This window comes from Myiozetetes cayanensis, unplaced genomic scaffold (assembly GCF_022539395.1).
Source record: "Myiozetetes cayanensis isolate MyiCay16 unplaced genomic scaffold, myiCay2020 scf6-25, whole genome shotgun sequence".
Taxonomy (NCBI): Eukaryota; Metazoa; Chordata; class Aves; order Passeriformes; family Tyrannidae; genus Myiozetetes; species Myiozetetes cayanensis.
In genome coordinates this window covers 4,637,193-4,656,005 of record NW_026087853.1, presented here as the reverse complement: position 1 = coordinate 4,656,005, position 18,813 = coordinate 4,637,193, and the positions used below count along the sequence as shown (strand labels likewise).

The following is an 18,813-nucleotide window of genomic DNA, read 5'->3' as shown; positions in this document are numbered from 1 at the left end:
CCAGCATTGTAATGACGTATCAATGATTGCTTATAACAATGATTTCTTTGCCCATTTGTGTATCTTCCTGCTGCTCAGGAAGTTTTCCTGGTTGAGTTTCCCCTGAGACAGGGTGGCATGCTGAACACAGAGGAATGCTAATCTTGGAAGCTGTCATTTATGCCATTTGTTTTCACACTCAACCACGTATTGCCTTGCCTTGCCTTGTAGATGTCAGAAGGGCTCAAAACTTGTCAGGAACCAGGCAGTTACTCAAGGACTTCATGCCAAGCAAAAGTCTCTGTTCTTTTGGGAAGTTTGTACATCTCTGTATTGAGGGTTGCTTTTGCATGAACTAGACCTATTTTTTCACCATTTCATGGCCTGTTAGTCAGCCTTGGTTGATTGTGAATTTTTGTGGTGCTGGTTGTTTTCAGACCCTGATTGTGCCTTTTTACCTCTGGTTTTAAATTGACACTTTTTCCCAAGCTCCAATCCTATAATATGTTTGGCATTGGCAAAACAGGGAAAGCAATCCCCTTCTCCCTCAATTAGTGGTGTTGTATTTCTTATTACTAGGAACTGTGCTTGACAAATACACCTTTTCAGTGCAGAAATATGGCAGCCTTAAGAAGGGAGTCTCTACTTTCCTAAGGACCATGACAAAGGAGTTTCACAGCCTAGGCTTGGAGTTGTGCCTTTACTCTCCTCCTCATCCATTCTGGATATGCTTTTTTTCCTGTTTTTTATCCCCCTTATTGTTGTATATATCACAACTCCTAAATCTTTGGGGAACTCCCTAAGGATGTCCCTCTTGCAAGTGAATTCTTTCTGGCAGTCAGTCTTTGAGAAATGTGTCTTAAGCAGTTCTTAATCCTTACAACATGTAACTTCCTGCTTCTCCAGACTATGACTCCACAATCAACATTTGCACTACTCAGACTGGGACAGGTATCAGTATCATGCCTTTTATTTTAAATTGTTGCTAGCCCTCACCATTAGGTCAGGATGCATTTTGCTTTGCACAAAAGCTGTCCTTTTCTTGACCACGGAGTCTCTTTATTTCCTATTTGCCTTTGTACTTTTCTTTCTGATTTTTAGTTTCAAAGCATTTTGTTCAGATGTAAGGTTTGAGAAATTGGTTTTTCTGAGGTCCTCTAATATATAAAGATGTAAAAAAGGAATTTTAATAAAAGTGTCCAATCTATAATACAGAGTCTTTGTCCATATTGTATAAAATCAGGTTATGATCAGGTTCTAAACTGAACCTGCAGTTCTGCTATGGATTTATCTTTATTGGAATTAGCTTGGTTTGGGTGCAATACCTGTATGTTAGAGATTCTCACTACCTATTTTTGGAAGCTTTGGCTCTTTGAGAGGCTGTAGGACCTTCATTAGTCCTCTTCTGGATTGAATCCATCATAGCTACAGGCCTTTTTAGCAGAATAGAGTTATCTCACCGGGCTAGATGTGCCTCAAGCAACCTATGGATTAGCGTTTTTTGTTACTGTTAAGTCTCACCCTGAGACTTCACTTTCCAAGTCTGATGGGAAAGGAGGAGATGAACAGTGTCTGACAGTTCTCTCATAACAGCCATGCCAGTAAGGCAGTCGTGCTGGAGCAGCTGTGATATTTCTGCTGCTGGTGCAGAGCTGTTTCACAGCATTTGAGATCTCCTGGGTCGCATTTTACAGGTGTGTTCATTGGGCCGTTCTGCTGTTCATAGCACAGGTACCCCCACAAGCTGAAAGGAATATTTATCTCCTCTCTGAGATGGGTCATTCCCCTAAGTACTGAGTGTGGTGTGATTTACTGCCTCGAAAAATCCTCTTTCCTGACTACATTCTTCTCACCCTAATGCTCATTCAGCCGGTGCCAGTTCGTGTTGTGTTAAGCTCAGGAAGGGAAATGAGCAGAAAGTCTTTTAAAGTAGAAGTGGCTTTGTGTGCCTGAGACCTTCAGCCAGGACTGGTGTCCCATTGTTAGCAGGGAGAGCCCACATTTATCTCGTTACCACCCGAGAACGCGTTTCCTGACGGCTGCATTGTCCTGTCCATGCCTGCACTTGGCAGTATTTCCATCAGAGCTTTTTGATGAGCTTTCCTCGCTTCCTTTGATTTTCATTTACAGATCGGCCATGCCCTCTCAAGGTTAAACCTGCTTTGTCTGTCCCTTTACAAACCAATTCTTCGCATTCTTTAGAAATGTAGCAAACGACAGAAAGTCACACTCCAAGACAAATACTCAGCTGCTGAGGGGATGGATTAGAGAATCATAACGTACTTGTTTGAAATGCTGTTTTCAGGACATAAGGGTTATCTTTTTTGTTTTGTTTTTCCAAAACTACCAGCAAAGAGTAAACAACCTGTTAAAAAAAGGTCTAATGTTAGCTTGTATAGGGAAAAGTGATTCTGGTGCTAATTTTTTCAGCAAGTTCATCAAATTACATCTAACATACATAGCTTCACCTCCTACCTGATAGTTTTATGACTCACTCTGTTCTAATCTGAATTCTAACCTCTCTTGGATGCCAGCTCCTGTGAGCTTGGCCAGCCAACCCATAGCACCACATTTCCTCATCCATTTTTCCTTCTGTCTTACTTCTGAACTAGCACCCACCCTTCCCAATCTCTCTTGTGTGCAGTGCATTAAGCATCTCCTGTCCAGTCACTGTCTTTGCTTGCCTGAATGGTTACCAGGTTCTTTCTGGCCTGTCACTGCCTACATGTTTTGCTGCAGTACTTACTGTGTGCAGCCACTCAACACTGTTATTTCCTTTGGCCTGTCTCATTAAATAGCACATCTCAGCTCCTTCCTCATGACCAGTCCAATTTGAAATCCTAGTGGTATATTTATTAACTAATTCAAATAAAAACCCCACCAAAAATCACAAATCAATAAGCCAGCAAAACTCTGTGTGGGGAAAAAGCCAACACTCAAGCTTTTCACCTGACAGTCCTTCAGCAACTGGTGTCTGCTCCACAAACAGACAGGATATTCTGAAGAGGAAATTAGAGTCTGCAATTTCTCTTTTGTTTTACTTTATAAGACTGTTCAGTCTTCAAGAGAACAGAATATTAGTTAGCTGAAGTCACTGAAACTAAACTAAATTACACAAAAAGTCCAGCACCTGGTTTTCTAATCCGTAGAAGAAGAGGGATCTGTCAAAGCTGGTTCATCTGCCATCTGGCAAGTATTTCCTGTAGCTGTCTCTAATCTTGGGCTGATTTTTGCTGGCACATTTCCAGAATGAAATAAAGGGAACTTTAGCTTGATATTTTCCCTTTTACCTGCTTTCTCTGCAAGTCAGGAACTTATAAACTGCATATTTTTAAAAAGCCTTTAAAAGTTTATTTTCCAGCTTTATTTTTGGTCAGGGAAAATTATGGAAAAATAGTTTAGGGTTGGTTTTTTTTTTATGGAAAGTTGTTGATAGTTTTAGGTCAGTGACAAGACTTTGGCTGTTCCTCTGGATCTCCTGTGATCTAATTTGTCTTTGAATCTCATGCTATACCCAAGTGGTTTCAATGGGGGAAAAAGGTGTCTGGATGGAGGCATTTACAACACCTCCATTCAGTATTCCTGCTCCAATGTCTCTCACCTGATCACTCTTCACCTGAAGCTGGAATCCTTTACTGTGAGTGAGACTCTGAATAATAATGAGTGAGAGTACTGGGATAGAATTTAAACATCCCCTCCCTCCCAGCTTCGGGACAGCTTGCAAATTTTTAGTTAAAATTCTGTTTTGTTTTGTTTTTCCTTCCCTCTTTCACTTCTAACAGTCACTGTTTCCTAAATTAAACAGAAAAGGCAAATCTTGAGGGTAAATAACCAACCTTTTACACACCAGCTTGTGTGTCTGCTCCAAGCTGAATGGTGAAGTAGAGCAAGTGGTCTGGGCTTCCCAGGAGGTGTGAGCAAGGCTGTGAGCCCTGCTGCTGCACAAAGTGTGTGCTGTTGACCTTGGAAGTGAAACCAAGATCTCCAGCCATGAGTTATTCATCCTGAAAAAGGGAGAGCACCTGAGCGATGTACCTTGTTCGGTCTGAAAAGGTTCAATATCCCATTTCCTCAGCGTGTATTTGCAGGTTTCCATAGTTCACACAACAAAAAGCCTGAATACAACCCACCAGAAGAATGTGTTGGATAATTGTAAGGTAAATTAACGAACTCATAGTAATTACTGCTTCATATTTGATGAGATGCATGTTCTGGACATCAACAGATGCTGTTTTGGTTGGTTGTTGTTGGGTTTTTTTAATTTCCCCACCACCACCCTTCTAAAACATTGTAGGATGGATATTGTTTGAATCAAGGTTTCCTCTGTGTTTTCTGTTCTCAGGGCTGGGTTGTATTGTTGTGGCCACCTTTAGCAACATCATCCCAAGGGGTGGATAATCCCTGACACTTGCCCTGCCTTTTCCTGACATGCCTGGGTACTGGAGCAATCTGCTGGCAAATCACCCTCCAGCCATGGTGGAAAGGAAGGGAGGTGGCTTCCCCCAGGTGAGCTTGTGGCTGCTCTTCTCTCTCCCACTCATCGTTTAGGAACTCACTGACCAGCAAATTCCTCAGGGAACTGCAGTTCCCTGGGTGCTCTCTGTCCTGTGAAGAGCTGAAAATTCTGTTTGCACGGTGAAGGCAGTGGACACGATTCCTAAATTTCCTTTCACCGTGGTGCTCACCTGTGTGACGGCTGCCTGGCTCACCAGGAGAACACTTGCTTTCCTTGCAAACTCACACCTCCTCCCCCTATCCCTTGCCCTTACTTGTACAGAGCAATCAAATGAAAAGGGTCTAATGCAACTGGCAAAAATCCAGGTGTTTTTTCGCACAAATATCCAAAAAGCCTCCCTTGAGAATGTTTACTCAGGGCTTGTTAATTAGGAGGGTAATGATTTCAGAGCCAACCTCCAATCCCCTCACAGAGGTGTTGATATTCCACCGTGGAAAAGAAGATCCATTTTGCCCCAGTGCATGCTCATAATTTCACTCACTGAGATGCTCCTTTTGTTTCAGGGCTGATGTTATGAAACAATAACCTAAAAACCAATAATTCTCTTGAAGATAATCGCTGTTGGAAAGGGGAGCCTCTCTTTACAGTCAATGACTTTGACGCCTTGGGTAGTTCAAGTAAGGATCTGCCTTGATTGACAAGACCCTTCCTATAAATGTGGGCAATTAAACAACCCAGTAGCAGCTGCTGGGGAGATCCACTGATCACAAAGCTGACAAAGATTACTGTGCAGGTCTCCTGCTGCTCACTCCGACGTCCTTAAACATCATCTGCAATTTAAAACTGCAAAAGGAATTCTGACTCCAACAAGTTAGGTGAGTGTGTGTCTGTGTTTGCTCCCTGTCATGGCTCCGGCTCATGAATAAAGCAGCAGGGTTTGCTAAAGTGACAGAGAATATATGTTTGATTTGCTCTGAAGTTTTTCTATTTTACTCTCATACGCCTTCCTTTAAAAATACAGAATTTTATCTTTTCTTTTTTTTACTCTGTTGAAGCTTATATATACACATATTCTCATTTAATCACATGTAGGACTCTAGTGTATGCATGGTGACTTATATGAAGCAAGCATCGTGTGCTGGTCCATCGCTTTGGTTTAGCAAATTTAAAGCATTTGGTTTAACAGGAGCTTAGAGACTCAAGCCTCAGCCAGGGAAAAGGCAGGCCCAGCTCATCTAATTTTGGTCTATCCAGCTGAGGACACAGGCCAGTGCACACCAGTCTGTGCCCTGTGCAGTAGCTGACTTTCTCAAAATGAAGTGTCAAGCCTGGATGCAGTGCAAGTATCTGAAGTATAAAATGCATAAAAAAGTATAAAATGAATTTTTTTTTTTTTGACAGGGAAAGTTTTTCTGAAAAGCCAGTTGCTTGTTTTACTGAGGCAGAAGATCAGCAGGTATCAGATGGTCTTGGTGGAGGCTGGGCTGCTCAGGTGTGAGGAGTTTAGGCCTCCTCTGGTCACCTCGGCCATGTCCCCCTTGCCTAACCATCTCTGATCACTGACTTGGCAGCCTTGGCTGGGTCTGAGCTGGCTGTGGGGCAGTGTGTGCCAAAGGGACAACCAGCCCCCCTGGCTGCAGACCTCAGGGATGAACAGCACGAGCCCAGTGCTCAGGGTGTTGGTAATGGCAGCTCCAGTAGCACTTCTGGGAGATGCTGAGATCATAGCACAAATTCAGGGATGCTTGGCTCCTACCTGCTCAGTTATTGGCCTTGTGTGAGTTCCAGGAAACCCAAAAGGGCTGGTAGAAAGGCATCTGCTGCAAAGCAACCCTGCAACATGGAGATTTCAGTGGGGCTGAGGCACTGGCTGGTGGCTTTATCTCTTCCAGGCAAACTCCCACTGCTCTGCAGGGAAAGTCTGCACTTTGCTGCTTTCTCTGGCAGAACTTTTTACTGAGATTTCCCACTTCTGGGAGTAGGTGACCCCTCATTCCTCCATCTGCCCATCTTCTCTCAGGCTGAGTGATGATGGGGAACAGTGTGTTTAGAGGGAGAAAAGGGTGTCCCAGCTCCAGCTTAGCCTGTCCATTTGCCCTTCGTGCCTCCTGGACGTTCTGGCTCTCCCAACCCTCCACTTCTCTCCCTTCTGCCTCAGCATGAAGCTCCACTGTGTGATCCTGGTTGGTCTCCTTCTCCTGCTGCTGGGGGGCTGTGGCAGCACACTCAAGACCTCTGCCATCGACCTGAGGACCTTCATCGGCTGTGCCGTGCGGGAATTCACCTTCCTGGCCAAGAAACCCGGGTGCCGGGGGCTGCGGGTGACCACGGACGCGTGCTGGGGTCGCTGCGAGACCTGGGAGGTGAGGCTGTGACATCCCTGGGTGCTGCTTCCTCCTCCCACAAAATCCCTCCACAGAAACCCACCCAGCATTAAATAACCTGCAGGTATCTGCTAAACAGACGAGGGCTGTGTCCCACTCTGTGACCCCCTCGCCACCGCTGACAGCAGCGCTTGTGGTCGGTTGTTCCCTCCCTCCTTCCCCTGCTCCAGAGGGGGATGGATGGACGTCATGTGATGACATCAATGAAGCCCTTATGTAAAACTCTTACTACGCAATCTGAAAGCCTCTTACAGCTCGAACACTTTAAGGAGAGGAGGACTTTATTGCTTCTCACTTGAAAAAAAAATTCCTTTGAGATTAAGATGGAGCCCCCTCTTGATGGGTAATATATTTTGTTCCGAAAAGGAAATCCCAAAGATAGTGTCTGTTTCTAATTCGGTCCTGTTTTAAGTCACAGTGCTGTGTAAATATGAAGTATTAAAGTTTTAGGGGTGTACAGGGGGAGAAAGAAAGAGCGTAAGCACATCTACACTCAGGTCAGAGAAAAACTTTCTGACTGTCACTGCCTTTCTGCCACTGGAAGGCTCAAGGGGCCAATCCCAGTTTAATTTATTCAGGGAAGCCTTGAACCACTCAGGGGGATTTTGCTACATGAAGGCAAGGTCTGCACTGGTGACCAGAGGAGGAGCCAGGGTTTGTGGGACAGCTCTGACTGCCCTCCTTTGTGACTTGGTGAGACAAGAGGGAAGGCCACCAGTGGCCAGATTCCACAGTCGGATAAAGTTCCTGCAGGGGACCTCTTAACACCTGGTTTCCCCTACCCCCAAGCTCCTCTGGCAGCACAGACTTTTCAGTCTCTCTTAGTGTATTGCAATACCACTGGGGTGTAGTTCAGCTGAATTCATCTGGCTGTAGGCTCAACAGCTTCTAGGAAGCAGCACGATGTGCTTGGATGGGGGGTTTGTAAGAGGGAGGGTGTCTGGATGTCTTCTTGATGAGATGCTGCATCTGTTCTCTTCCATGCCATCATTCCTGTTTTCCAGGGAGGGCTCTTTAGGCAGCAGAGAGTGAAAGAAAGAAATTAAAGTGTCTCCTGGCTGTGTTATCTTATGCTGTTTCCCATCTGTGCAAGTGAGAGGATGACAGTGGACTCCTACTGCTGTGTGCGCTGCCCCTTTTTGGAGTCTTTGGAAAATGGCTGTCCCTGTTAGGGAAAAAAAATGTTTTCATCAAAAGCAATGCCACTGTGATACCACATGACAGTGTGGGTTTCAAGACCCACATGCTCCCATCATCTCCTGATGGCTGAGGTCTCTGGCCAAGCTGTTTTTCTCAGGAGGAACTTCAGCTTCTCTGCTGGCTGCTGTGCTGAGAGCTTTCCTCACAGTGTACACCCACTGGGCTTTGTGGGACATGCAGCCTGACTGGGAAGACTGGTCTGGCTGAGAAAGAAACCAGCCCTTGGCACCTGGATGCACCCCTTCTCTTAGTCAGATTGTGCACGTGGAGGGGTTTCCAGCAGAATGTGTTTAATGGAAAATCAATGCTTTTGGAAGAAAGCAGCTGCTTTTGGCAGCATTTGGTCGAAACACTTGTATTCTGTTGAAAACCAGCTTTTTGGATAATCTTTCGTCTTCCTTCAAGCAGCTTTTAATTGGGGCTTTTATGCTTTAAACAAACTGAAACACGCAGATGCACCCACTCCCCCTCCGTGGCAGGGCTCCAAAAGGCAAGTGCTGAAGGATGCAGCCTAAAAATTATTTCCATGTCCCCTTCCACCTGATCCAGTAGCTCCTCTATTTACACTAAATCCCCCCTGGGGAAGCCGGGACTCCAGATGTTTGTCTCGCTTCCTGCCTGAGGCCGGCGTTTCTCCCCCGCAGAAACCGATCCTGGAGCCGCCTTACATCGAGTCCCACCACCGTATCTGCACCTACAACGAGACCAAGATGGTGACGGTGAAGCTGCCCAAGTGTGCCCCTGACGTGGATCCCTTCTACACCTACCCCGTGGCCATCCGGTGCGACTGTGACATCTGCTCCACCGCCACCACCGAGTGTGAGACTTACTGAGCTCCCTCCCCAGCTCAGGCAAGGAGGGGCCAAATTCTTCCCCAGCTTCACATCCCCTGGTACCTCCTCCAGCATTGCTGAGGGTGTAAATCGGTCCTGAATTTGATCTCACCTTCTAATACTCCTAATCAATGGCTTCTCTGGGCAGATGAGGCTTAATCCCCTCTCCTCCTGCTGTTCAAAGCATTATTGCTGTAGAAACCTAGTGCACAGCCTTACAATAGCAAACCCTGTGGTGAAAAGGAATGATGCAGTTTCCCTTCCTCATGAGCTTTTCATGCTGTGTGACCTTCTCTTCTTATGCAAAGTGGGCTAAGCAGTCACTGGGAGGAGGAAACAGCTCACAAAGGCATTGCCTCCTCTGTAACAGCCTCCTTATTCACCTGGGATTTAAATCCTTCCCAGTAACATAAATGCAGTTACCACCACTTCCACCACCTCACCCTCCCACCCTCTCTCCATTAGTTATTTTTATCCTGGTCATTCAGGAATAACAACCAAAGAAAAATGTCTTAAGGCCAAAGAGATGGAAACGAGTATCCAAATCACTACCTTGAAATTAGGGTGAATGCATGCTCAGCCCTGACTCAGCCAAGTACTTAAGCTCATGATTAAGTGTTTTGCTCAGTATCAGTGGACTTCCATAGTTAAGCATGTATTTGAGTGCTTTGCTTAAGTAGAATTATTTTCCTGGAAAAAAATTTTGCCTCATAAGGGACAATTCCTTGAAAAAAGAAATAGAGAGAAACACATTAATGCGTAGATACATCTGCTTTTGTCCAGGGATTGAAGGGGAAATGGCTTCATGTAGAATCATCAAGACTCTGCAGAGCCCAAGGAGTCTCTCCTGACAATTTCCAGAGTTAGAGGGACCAAGCCAAAATGCAGCGATCCTGGTTTGGTTTCAGCGAGCCCCTGGCTGAGGTGGTGGGAAAGAGGGGGCTGTGAAGGGTGTTCCCACAGTTCCCTGCACGTCTGAGTTCCATGGAGACCTGCTCGTCTGAGGATGCACAGAGAGCTGGGGGACAGCCAGATGAGCTGACAGGAAAGCTGTGGAGTATCCAGTAATGGTGGGTGAGACAAGTCCAGGACAGGAAAGAGAGCAGACAGGCCAAAGGACAGTTCACACCTCCTCAGACCGAAATAGGGGGACATCTGGGAGCTGCTGCAAGAGCCCCCTGTGACCACAGCCACAGAAGTGCCTTTGTCCTCTGGTTCCCACCTGCAGCAGGACAGATCCACATTCATCCCTCATTTCCCCCCTGAACAAAATGGGAAATTATGTGAAAGCAGGAAGATTTGCCAAGTGGGAGAGGCTCACAGGAGCTTACAAAACAAAGACACCTTCTCAGATAGCCATTAGGAGAGAATTGCTGCAGAGAGTAATACCTGCACCTGCCTTCCCCCCATTCAGTGCCTTGTCTTCTGGATGCAGTCACCTTCATTTCCGGGGATGTATGCTTGAAACTTCTCCAGGTGTACTGTCCTCACTGAGACAGATCTAATTTAACCTTCAGTTTATTAGTTGATGTCATTTTTTTCTGTCAGTGGAACTGGAAAAGCTGCACTGTGACTGAGTAGGAAGGAGGTGATTTTATCACTCTGCCTTCTGTAGTTTTGGATAGAGACTGCTCTGTCCAACAGCAGCAGTTTTCTGCTGATGAAGAGTTTAACTAACCCTCCTTTAAAAAGTCCTCATGTTTTGTTTCAAATTGCATCTCACAATCCCTCTGATATTGTTAACTGGCATCACAGTTATTATGGAAAACATGCAAATTATTTTGTGTCTTTAATAAACCTCACCATTGTAGTATGAAAGCAATTCAAAGCAAGGTGTCCCTCTTTATTTATGCATAGAGATTTCTGACGTAGAATGTGTATAAACTCCTGCAAACTCTTTTGCCAGAGCTGTGAACACCTGCAAAACATCTCTTTGATGTGAAGTCATTTCCTTCATTGAGTTTCTCTGATGGAGTCTGGCTGTGCTATGGTCTCAGGATTAAAGGTAGGGTTAGAAAATGGCAAACTTACTTCCTTTGCAGCCAGCAGGAAGTAAGGGCTGTACCCAGATATGGTGAGGCAGTAGAAACCTCAGCAAGTGATCAGATGAAAACACTGCAGGGTGTGAGAAGAGTTTTGAGTGATACAACCAGACTGAGGTCAGAAGAGGAAGGTGGGAAGGATGTACTGACTGAACCCAACCGGTAAAAGACCACTTCAAGATGGTCTTTTAAGGAGAAGAGCAAAAGTGTCTGGTGATGCTGTGGATTTGCCCTGAGTGACAAAAGTCCAGCTGACACCAGAGCCCAACAATCCATTTGCCAGGGAAGTGAACGCTGGAGGGATTTAAAAAGATGTGTAAATGTGGCACTTCGGGACATGTTCTAATGGTGGGCTTGGCAGTGCTGGGTTAATGGTTGGACTCAATGACCTTAAAAGCCTTTTCCAACCTAAATGATTCTATGATTCCATAATTTGACTGGTTCACGTCCCTCTTCATCCAGCTCTGCTGAGTTCCCACAAATAGACAAACAACACTGACTTTCAAGGGACCAACTTCATTCCTGCCACTGGGGCTTTTTTCCCAGAAGTCATTACAGTACCAGGGCTTCATTCTATTAAATTCACGCTGATTTTGATACTTAGAATCATTGAATGGTTTGGGTTGGAAGGGACCTTTAAAGGTCATCTCATCCCAAAGCCCCACAATGAGCAGGGACATCTTCAATTAGACCAGGTTACTCAAGGCGCCTTGAACATTTCCAGGGATGGGGTATCCACTCCAGACAACCTGTGCCAGTGCCTCACCACCCTCACTGGAAAAAAATTCTTCTTTGTATCTTGTAAATCAACCTTCTTTTAATTTAAAACCATGACCCTTTATCCTGCTGCAACAGGCCCTACTTGTGACTGGATCTCCAAGATTTCACACCCTTTATGTTGCAGCTGGGACGGTATGTCCTGCTTAGAATTTGCAGGCAGTCAACCTAACCCCCACATTTCAGAGGATGAGAAGCCCCTCCCCAAGGCCATCTTAATCACAGTGGGAGCATTTTAATACTCTTTAAATCCACAGATTTAAATCTCATCATCCCATCTGTCCAAAGCAGTTAAATGGCCCTTCTGTGTTTTTTGGTGCATGTTTACAAGAAGTGTTTGCCACAGAGGCTGTCACATCTCAGGTATTATCTCTCCCATGAAAATAAGTGGAGTTTTTTGTGCCTCAGTTTCCCTTCTGGACACTGGGAATGATTATATACATGACTTTTTTCTTCTCTACTGTGTGTTTTGGAGTGTAAGGTCACAAGGCTGCCTTGTGATCAGTCATATCTGCGTCCTGCACAGCTCTCACTGTCTCAGGTTTATTGCCACTCTTTTAACCTGGACAGCAATAGTCACTATCATGCAGTGCTTCGATTTGTCACAATCCTTTCCTGTTCTATGACAGTGACAAAAGCCCACTGGCCCTTGAAGCTCAGCTCCCCTCATTCCCGTGCTCAGCTGGTGTGCCCGGCCAGATTGACCATGCCAGAAATCAGTATCTGTTACCCCGATCCCCAGACCTGAGTTGCCGTGAGAAGGAGGGCAGGATGCCTCCCCGGATGGGTGTTTCCTGCACTGACTGGATATCTCTTAGGGGGACAGGACAGGCAGCTCCCTCTGCTCTCATTGTGCTCGTACCAAAACAGAGGAACCTCCGCCCTGGGTCAGAGCAAAGGGCTGTCTCGCCCAACATCCTGACAAGGACAGTAGCCAAGCGTGGATCTTCAGGGAAATGTGAAAGCATCAGGGCTGTACAGAGGTATCCTTCTCTGCCTATACCCACACAGCTTTATCTGGCAGTAGTTTAGGAAGTTTCTGCTCTGGGGGATGCCTTTGGCACCTTGTTGTTAACCCCAGACACGCAGGTCCTCCATGCCACTTCCAAGATAAAGTCTGGCCATGGAAAGTGTGGTGAGTAATACCATCTTCCTCTGGGGACAGGTAAATCAAATATATTCCAGGCTACGTGCTATGTCCTCTTGGATTGTCCTGTATCCTTTTATAGCAGCCAAGGATTTGGGCTGCAGTGCCTTTTTATTAGGAATAGACCTTGATATGCTTTGGTTTTGCTCTGCGAGTGAGTGCCCCAGGCAGGGGCTGGTTAAACCCACTGAGATTTATGAGCTGCAGAAATGCAAAAAAGCCTTTCTCTGGTGAAACTTGCTTTAACCCAATCAGTATAAGGGACATTGTTCATAAATGGTGGGATTTATAATCTTAATTTGGAGACCAGACCAGCTGATCAATGGGATTGATTCTGGTCTTGAAACCAATTGTAATGGAGAACTGGGTATCAAAGGCACTGTCTTCTTTTTTATTTTTTAAACAAGATCCACATCTCTGCACTGAGTCCCTGGAAGACTGAGGCCAGTCATATTCTTAATTTCAGTCCATCTGGGCTGTCTTTCTTCATGTAACTTTTTCATCCCTGTAAGCATTTCACATTCCCTCCAGACTGTATACCTGTCTTGCCTGCTGGACCGCAGGTAACAAAACTCATCACCTTCCTTGCCATCAGTAAGGGCTTATTGGAGGGTTTGTTATCCATGTGTTAGGTTTGTCTGGGAGTAACAAACTCCCCTCAAAACTCAGACTGCTTGGGCTAACCTTTTTCCACCTGCTTCACCAAGAGAGCTCCTGCTAGGCTGCTGCATGCTCTCCTCTCCAAAACGCTTCAGATTTCCACTCAAACAAGGGAAAAAAGAGATCTTCTTATGGTGCTGTGATAACACAGTGGAGACCACAGACAGTAATGGCAAGAACAGATTCTTAAAATAAAAATGAGATTTTAACTGACAGGGCAAAGACCAACCACCTAAATATTGGTGGAAGATGGAGAACTAAGTATCAATAGGCCAGTCCCTGAGGGAGACCCTGGGACCAGAGAGAGCTGAAGGCTGAGTGCCAGCAGGGAACCAGAACTGGCAGTTCCCACACTTCCACCTTTCTGTGTTTCCAGGCTGCAGAGGATTTGGTCAAGCAACAGTTTCCCAAGAGGAACATGCCCCAAACAAACCTGCCGTGTCACCTCCTGTTTGACTTTCTGCAGGAACGTGCAGGTGGTTTCAGGACAACCCAAAAGCAGCCCTGTGTGTTAGTACATGTTTTTCCTATTCTGAAAAGTCCTGAAAGGTGTATGTGATGAGCATCTGGGAAAATAAACACAGCACCACACACCACACCTTCTCAAAAGGATGCTGTCAAAATACTTAGTAATACATTTATTTTGTTAAAATAAACTATGTACAATAGACGATATTAATGTGCATTACAATATACAGTAATTACATGTTTAAAAGAGGATAAACAAAAGAGTACAGAATTATGTGCTGTAAAAAGGAAACTAATACTGTTTACATGATTTTTAAACTAAGCAGAACAAAATCGCTGGAAAACCGAATTTCCTTGGCTTGAAATTGTATTGCTTTGAGGTGAATTCTGAAGATTTGGTTAATCTTTGAAAAGGAGACATATCACTCAAAAGTCAGACATAAATGTTTTAGTGCTCACCCTTTGGTTTCACCGGTCCCAGATTCCAGCAGTATTGCACACAGCAATTTTTAAGAGAGAAAAATTCTGTGACTCCTTTTCTCAGCTGGCTGAGATCTGACTGATGATGCATTAGGTCCTGCTTTGTTCTGAGGTCATTACATCTGATTCACAAACTCAATTAGAATAACTTGTTGCAGTGTTATTTTTAAGCATGGCTTAGTGAATACTTTTGAGTATTACTATAAAGTAAGCACAAAAAGGAGGGAAAGAAATTTCCTTGTCTTTGTGTTCTCAGGGGAGCAGAGAATCTCTGTGCAGTGAAATGCTTGTATTTGACAAGTGCATCAACATCATAACAGGTTAAACTGGATTCAGTTATCCTCGCACTCCATCCCCCTGCTCCTCTCTGCAGCCTTCCTTGAAGTCCTCACAATCTCAAGGTGCTGCTGAGCTCCAGATATCCTGGTGTGACTCCACAGAGGCACCTCCGAGCCCTTTCACCAGGCTCAGTCCATGATTTTTGGGGAAGCATGGACGACATGCTATGCCTCGCTCTGTAGCATTTCCCACCTGGCAACCCGGGCTCACCACCTTAGGTGGCTTCTGCCCATGAGTGAAGGAGACTTTGCCAAGGTCTTTCCCCTCTCACATAACTTTGTGTTACTGCTTGTTAATGAATTAGTACTTGCAAGTTTGGGGAGAGTTTGGGCTCATTTACTCCAAACTGACAAGGCAGTTCAGTGCCTGCCAGGTCTGCAATGCAGTTAAATAGAGCAGCTGCCTATCTGGGAGAGACGATGTGACAGTCCTGCTGTGGGTATGTCTGACACCTAAAGTTCTTTGACAGACACCAGACCAAATTTTCTATATGTTATCAATACAAATAGCTGTTGTGTTGGAAGATCTGGAAACTCTAGACTGGTGACAACTGTTTACTCTGAATTCATTAAGCTCTGATCAAAGTCAAAATTCACCAGAGTTGGTATCAGTGAGAGTTCAAAATGATCTTTGGCAGAACCAAATTGAATCTGGCATCCTGAATGGGATAAAATGAAATGAATTGACAACAAGGAGTACAAAGGTAACAATTTACCTTGAATATTATACTGTTAATGTAACCATTTTCATCTTCAGCCTCAGTAGTGGTTGAAACACAGCGTTTCAAATCCAGCCTCCAAAGATCAGATCAGCAAAGTCTCCAGATGCCCCATCTCCTTTCAGGAGCCCACAACAAGCAGCCAAAAGGTATAAAAGATTCTTGGACCTGGCTCAGTGTGTCCATGTGCTCAAAGCTTGGTCAGCCAAAATAAAAGGTCAGAAAACGAGGAAATATAAAGACTCTCAAACATTTTCCACATTAGCCACGTGTGGACCCCACTGAAATTTTCCATTGCCTTCATAAGAATTGGAATGAAGCCAAAATACAGCATCTTTGAAAATCCCACCCTAACATTATAGTTAGAAGCAACCAAACCCTGCATTATGTTCTGTGCAATCTGGAAGGGGGTGGGGATCGTGCTCAAAGGTTTTTTTGCTACAATATTTTCAAAGTTGGAGATTTTTAACTATTGACAGCAATTCATGTGATTTTTACTTCTTGCTCTGTTATATATAGGTTTGTGAGCTCATTTTCCTTCTACAATGAGCATCTGATTATTTTTACTGTTCTGGTGGGGTTCCTGGAACTGCCCAGGAAAAATACATTCACGTTCCAATGTTTCTGCGAGCTTTAACTGAAACAAAGAAAAGAGAATTGGAAGTTTTGTTTTCATTCTAGTTTTTGGCATCACCTTAACATCTTGAAACAAAATTTAAGTTTTAGTATCAAATTGACTAATTGTGACTCTGGGCCCTGATTTTGCAGCTCTCCCCCAGAGCAGAAGTGTAGATGTGATTCTGTTGCATTCGTGACTTCTAATTGGTGATTTTGTCCCAACTTTTCGGTGCAAAAATATTCCTGTTCCTGTTTTGTTTTGATAGGTGAAGACAGCTGAGATCACAAGCCACTACCGAAATCAGTGGGAGGCTTTTTCCTGCTTTCAGATGGTCTTTATTCATGAAGAGGAAAATAAACATTTATAGTGGAAATTTGTCTTCGTTTTTACATAGAGCCCAAATGTGTCTAGAAGTTATCTGACGTAGGTCTCTCCATGCTCACCTCCTGTCACAGCAGATGCTCCTCCAGTCCTATAGAGTTGTGAATCAAGAAAATGTTCTGTTATTTCCAGATTTGCCTTTTTTTTTTTTTTATGTAGGATAAACCGCATTACAAATCCTCCTCAGGGGAAAGGAAAATACACGGAGAAAGGCATGTGCAGCCAGATTCCTGCATTCTACCTGTTTGTTGAACAAATGGTCCCTGGGCCAACATGAGCATATGTTGATTGCTTTCCTGGAGGAGACAAATGTGCTTTTAAACAATCCTGGCTTGAGACAGGGTGATGCCACTGTAAACTATTTTTAATCCAGATGAAGTTCCAGTATGGTGAATCAAGAGGCATTTGCTGCGCCACGTGGGAAAAAAAGGGATAGAAAAAGTCATGGGCTGTAAGCAAGATATAAAAGCAGATGGGCATCTTAAATATCTGAATTAGAGGGAGAAATAGGCTGCCTAGGGAAGTAGTGGAGTCGCCATTCCTGAAGGTAATCAAAAGACATATAGATGTGGCACTTAGGGACATGGCTTAGGGCTGGGCTTGGCAGCGCTGGATTGATGGTCAGACTTGATGGTCTTAGAGGGGTTTTTGAGCCAAAATTATTCTGTGATTTTTGTGGGGACATGGCAGCTTGCACAGTGAAAATACACCTGCAGGATGGATACCACTGGTGTAACCAACCACTGTGTCACTGCTGTGTATGAGGCTGGGCACAACGAGGGGAGGCAGCAACAGGAACGGCTTGCAAGGACTTCTGCAACTTTTTCCAAGTTCCTGTAAAGGGTTCTCAGTTTGGGTCTCTGGTGTCTTGGGACAATATCTTGGATGGGATCTCAACGGCTTGCTGTCGATGGGAGGTGAAGCCCATGGATCCTTGTCACTGCATCCATACCTACAGAGAAATGTTTGTTCCCTGTTGTTCCCTGGTTGCCACGGTGGTTTTCCCAGCCTTGGTGTGGCTTTCAGCCTCTTGATGAGAGTTGCAATGCAGTGTCTGTTTCTGGGGTAGTCCTGCTTGCTTTGTGTAGCAGCATGGCCAAGGCTTTTCTCCTTTCCCAACTAATTTCTTGGTTCTTCTCCACCACACTGCCTTAGAGATGGCAGATACCAGACAGATCGAGGTGCTTAGCATGGCAGACCACCAAGTGATTTGTAGAGTGTGCAGGGAATGGGAAACTGTGGCTTTCTGTGGAACACAAGCCACCAATACTAGAGCAGCTGGAAGAGATTTTGTTATAGGTTAACTACAGGGCAGGTCACAATGTCCATATTCAGCCTCCCTCATGTACATGAGCAGTGTCAGTGGGATTGAATGAGAAATGAGGAAGTTGGAGACAGTTCCTTGTGAAGTAAGATTGTCTTCTGTAGGAGGAAGACTGCCAAAATCTCTCCCCTTCATAAAAGTATTTGGAATAATGTTATTTCATATCAAGGTGCAGCACTATATTTAATACTGTGTTTATTGTGAATTGAAACAGTGCTTTGAAAGACAAAAAAAGGTGAGAAATATCAATGTCAGCTGCTGAAATGATTGTTTTGATTGTCATTCTGGACTTGGAGTGAATTCTGTAGTTCCCACCAGCAAGAAGAATAACTTTCTCAGGACCAGAGCATGTGGATATCGAGGGAAAGACTCACATCCTGCCTGATTCAAGGCAATGAGAGGCAAGAGCTTGTAGCTGGTTGTTGTCTGTAAGCTGTACACTACTGTAACAATAGCTATTTATATTAGAGAGAAGGTCTGGGACCTTATGGCACACAGGACAACCAGGGTGAGTTTCTGTATTCTCCCCAACTTTTCTGAGCTCTTCCACAGGACAAACTGTGGAAGTCTTTGTAGGACCTCCTCCAAGCCATGCTGGAAGTGGCAGGATTGTCCCAGTTCCACCAGCCTGGTGTTTTTTTGCAGGGCTCTGAAGGGCAGAGGTGCCTGTGGGTTGTTGAACTGTGATACATGATAAAATGTTTTATGTGAGATATCTCTCAGAGACTTAATACCTCTAATATCTCCTTGCAGGAGTCTGCATGAAAATACTTTAGGAACTCTGTTTGGAACTGGAACTTCAGGTTAAGAACTCCTGGTAGGACATTATGGTTTAAGGAGAGCCTAAAGGAGAGGGGTTTTACAGGGTCTAGTAGGTTTCCTGTAAGTTGTGGGAGCTTTTGAAATGACAGCAGACTATTAGCAAAGGCAGGCCTGTCAGGAAAGGTTTTGACATCAGCTGCAATAAGAGGATGTTGTCAAATAGGTTCCAGGGATGGTTTATAAC

The 18,813-nt window shown here is 44.7% G+C and overlaps 1 protein-coding gene across 1 annotated transcript; it reads left to right on the top strand.

Annotated features, from left to right (window-relative positions):
• The first annotated feature begins 5,767 nt into the window (after nt 1-5,767).
• On the top strand, nt 5,768-8,852 carry GPHB5 (glycoprotein hormone subunit beta 5). Its single transcript, XM_050336488.1, has 3 exons — nt 5,768-5,787; nt 6,594-6,798; nt 8,664-8,852. Exons 1-3 carry the CDS (start codon nt 5,768-5,770, stop codon nt 8,850-8,852), a joined length of 414 nt encoding a protein of 137 aa, XP_050192445.1.
• Nucleotides 8,853-18,813: the final 9,961 nt, after the last annotated feature.

Excerpts from the sequence above, each read along its gene's own strand:
- GPHB5 (XM_050336488.1), top strand. The coding sequence starts at position 5,768 with ATGCAGTGCAAGTATCTGAA. Across the intron at positions 5,788-6,593 it reads ATGCAGTGCAAGTATCTGAA|CATGAAGCTCCACTGTGTGA; the intron begins GTATAAAATGCA and ends CTTCTGCCTCAG. Across the intron at positions 6,799-8,663 it reads GTCGCTGCGAGACCTGGGAG|AAACCGATCCTGGAGCCGCC; the intron begins GTGAGGCTGTGA and ends TCTCCCCCGCAG.